The sequence below is a fragment of the Rhea americana genome, unplaced genomic scaffold (genome assembly GCF_003343005.1).
Source record: "Rhea americana isolate MKP2758 unplaced genomic scaffold, rheAme1 scaffold_68, whole genome shotgun sequence".
NCBI classification, from domain to species: domain Eukaryota; kingdom Metazoa; phylum Chordata; class Aves; order Rheiformes; family Rheidae; genus Rhea; species Rhea americana.
The window spans coordinates 1,618,197-1,621,940 of record NW_028186845.1 but is presented as its reverse complement, the minus strand read 5'-3'; the positions used below and the strand labels follow the sequence as shown (position 1 = coordinate 1,621,940).

At 42.7% G+C, this 3,744-nt stretch overlaps 1 protein-coding gene across 1 annotated transcript; it reads left to right on the top strand.

Moving 5' to 3' along the window:
- Positions 1–6: 6 nt before the first annotated feature.
- On the top strand, positions 7–2,906 carry FZD10 (frizzled class receptor 10). The gene has a single exon (XM_085321071.1). It carries the CDS (start codon positions 43–45, stop codon positions 1,798–1,800), a length of 1,758 nt encoding a protein of 585 aa, XP_085177197.1. The 5' UTR covers positions 7–42; the 3' UTR covers positions 1,801–2,906.
- The last annotated feature ends 838 nt before the right edge of the window (positions 2,907–3,744 follow it).

The window sequence follows — 3,744 nt, the reverse complement described above, 5'->3', positions numbered from 1 at the left end:
CGCCCCGGGGCCGCGCTCCCCGCCGCCCGGCCGCCTGCGAAGATGGGGCCGGCGCTGAGGAACTGCGTGCGGACTCTCCTGCTGCTCGGCTGCCTGACCTGCTTCTGCGCGGGGATCAGCTCCATAGACATTGACCGCCCCGGTGACGGGAGGTGCCAGCCTATAGAAATCCCCATGTGCAAGGATATAGGGTACAACATGACGAGGATGCCTAATCTGATGGGGCATGAAAACCAAAGGGAAGCTGCCATTCAGCTGCACGAGTTTGCCCCGCTGGTGGAGTACGGTTGCCACAGCCATCTAAAATTCTTCCTCTGCTCCCTCTATGCCCCGATGTGCACGGAGCAGGTTTCTACGCCAATCCCTGCCTGCAGGGTTATGTGTGAGCAGGCAAGGCTGAAATGCTCTCCTATTATGGAGCAGTTCAATTTTAAGTGGCCAGACTCCTTAGACTGCAGCAAACTGCCCAACAAGAACGACCCGAATTACCTCTGCATGGAAGCCCCCAACAACGGATCAGATGAGCCCCCCAGAGGATCCAGCATGCTGCCACCCATGTTTCGGCCGCAGAGGCCCAGCAGCGGTCACGATCTGCAGCAGCACAAGGACAGCCTCAGCAGAGCGACCTGTGAAAATCCTGGCAAGTTCCACCATGTGGAAAAAAGTGCTTCCTGTGCCCCGCTCTGCACGCCGGGGGTTGATGTTTACTGGAGCAAGGATGACAAACAGTTTGCTGTCATTTGGATTGCCATCTGGTCCATTTTGTGCTTCTTCTCCAGTGCTTTTACTGTACTTACTTTCTTGATAGATCCTCAGCGTTTCAAGTACCCCGAGAGGCCCATTATCTTCCTTTCTATGTGCTACTGTGTCTACTCAGTGGGGTACATTATTCGCCTCTTTTCAGGTGCTGAAAGCATAGCCTGCGATAGGGACAGCGGCCAGCTCTATGTCATCCAGGAAGGACTGGAGAGCACKGGCTGCACTATTGTGTTCCTGGTTCTGTATTACTTTGGTATGGCGAGCTCCTTGTGGTGGGTAATCTTGACTTTAACTTGGTTTCTAGCGGCTGGGAAAAAATGGGGGCATGAAGCAATTGAAGCAAACAGTAGCTACTTTCACTTGGCAGCATGGGCCATTCCAGCTGTGAAGACTATAATGATCCTAGTTATGAGAAGGGTAGCTGGAGATGAGCTGACAGGGTTGTGCTATGTTGGAAGCATGGATGTGAATGCCTTGACTGGATTTGTACTCATTCCTTTGGCTTGTTATCTAATCATTGGCACCTCTTTTATCCTTTCTGGTTTTGTGGCTCTTTTTCATATCAGGAGGGTGATGAAAACAGGTGGAGAAAATACTGACAAGTTGGAGAAACTTATGGTCAGGATTGGCGTCTTCTCAGTCTTGTATACAGTGCCTGCAACTTGTGTGATAGCCTGCTATTTTTATGAAAGACTTAATATGGATTATTGGAAAATTGTGGCAACTCAACAGAAATGCAAGATGAACAATCAGACTAAAAATTTAGACTGCATGATGAATAACTCTATTCCAGCAGTAGAAATTTTTATGGTCAAAATTTTTATGTTATTAGTTGTTGGCATTACTAGTGGCATGTGGATCTGGACTTCCAAGACTCTTCAGTCCTGGCAAAATGTCTGTAGTCGAAGATTAAAGAAGAGAAGTAGGAGAAAACCTGCAAGTGTTATTACAAGTAGTGGAATCTACAAAAAACCTCAGCAACCGCAGAAAAGTCACCATGCAAAATATGAATCAACATTACAACCACCCACTTGTGTGTGAGTTTTAGACAAGGTTATATCTCATCCTATAGACTTACRTATGTCCACAGCAGCAGTCAGAAATTAAAAAATAAAATGGTGCTTTATGTCAGAGGACGGTTTAATAGCTCAAGGCAAAAAATGTATCACGCTGAATTCAGGAGCTGGTGAAGAACTGAAGGTAAATGTACTTATGGAAAGGTTTTCAGTGAAAGAAATGTTGTGAATTGAACAGCTTCTTCTGTTACTAATTTGTAATAAGATACTTCATCCAGCCCTCAGAGTTTAAAACAAACAAACAAACAAAAAACCAAAACTACTTAACTTTTTTCATGTAGCTGAGCTGGATTTCCTACAGGTTTCTGAGTAACAAGATATAGTCAAATTTTAAGGAGCAAAGATTTTCTTTGGAAAAGCACCCAAGTGAGCATTGTCTCTGGGGGAAGCTAAGGTCCCAAGGAGGCCTGTGCTCAGTAAGTATACTATCTGTGAAAGTAGCTTCCGTGCTAACTTAAAAAAAAAAAAAAAAAAAAAAGACAGAGAGAGCACGAGCGGAATCCTTTACAACTCATCTCAGCCCAGTGGGTTTGGCGTTTCTAAAAATAGATCCTATCGATAACGCTCACGAATATTCTTTCACTAAAAGAGAAACTTCCTGCACCAGACACAAACTTTGTGAATAAGAATAATGTGCAATACATTTTTTTTCTTACCATGACATGAAAAGAGAAACAAGTATTTTGCTGTACATAAAGACAACAAAAGAAATCTCTTAACAAAAGAACTAAAAGGTCTAGTCCTCAGAAACCCTTTAGTGTTACATTTTGTGGCTTTTTAATGGAAATCAAGCCAATGTTATACACGTTTGGACTGATTTGTGCAAAAAAAGGGGGGGGGGATCAACTCAAAGAGACCCAAAGGGCTTATTGACTCTTTCTATTGTTAAACAAATTCTCACGATGAATAGATCAAGAAGCACTAGATKCTGCAAAGGGAAGCTTTGTATAGAGTGATGCTCTTTACTGTGCTGAGGGTGCACAGTTTTGTGTTGTATATATTTGTAATATACAATTATTTTTCATGCTCTGCTATTTTATTAAAAATAAAATACGTTCTTTAGTTTGATAATTTTGTGTTCTAAACTTTCTTTGATGTGCTTTGTAGTTAATAAACTTRTTTTCTCAATTATTTGCTAAAAGCACATTTCAAATATAATAGCTGTTACACTTGCCTGGGAGTATAACCAAACAGAACCATAATTTGCTAAAAAGAGATTGCAAGTTGTAATTAAATAAATGGATTTTGACATTACATCTTTCTGTAGAACATTGCAACTGAGAAAACYGACTGGGAAGAGGCTTCAGTGATGTAAAAAAGCTGCAGTGCTGTAGAGTAGTACCATGTTTACAGAGCACAGAGATTACAACAATGATCCCTGGTTAAAACCCCTTTAAAATTTGCATAGGGTACGGTCAGCATGTTAAAGATAGCTGGCTCCCTTCAGCGCAGTTTGAATACAATACAGTCTGTGCTCCTCCGGGATTTTTTCACTTTTAACACTACTGAATGCATCTCTAGTATTTGGAAAAAGACKAAGAAAAAGATTGGGAGAAGGAACTGGGCAAATCTAAATGCAAACTTTTTAAGCTATTTTAGGAAAGCTATTTGGTAATGTTAAAAATGTAAATACAAGACCAAAAAGTTTTTAAGGAAGCGTGATTTTGTMTGAACTTAAAGTTTTCTGTGGAGCTGGCTAACAAGCTGTGTGATCACCTGGTGAGACAGTAAYATAACCTCACTGTCTCCCAGGGGCCCGTCCAGCACAGAGCCCTGTATGTGGGCTCTCCTCGCAGGAGGAAGAGAGGTCGCGATGGGCTTTGGTGGAGTGAGGATCCCTGCGACACGACAGTCGCCCCGGAACAGCTAGGAGCTTTATAACAGAAGGACTGTTTGTTAGTGTCCTGTT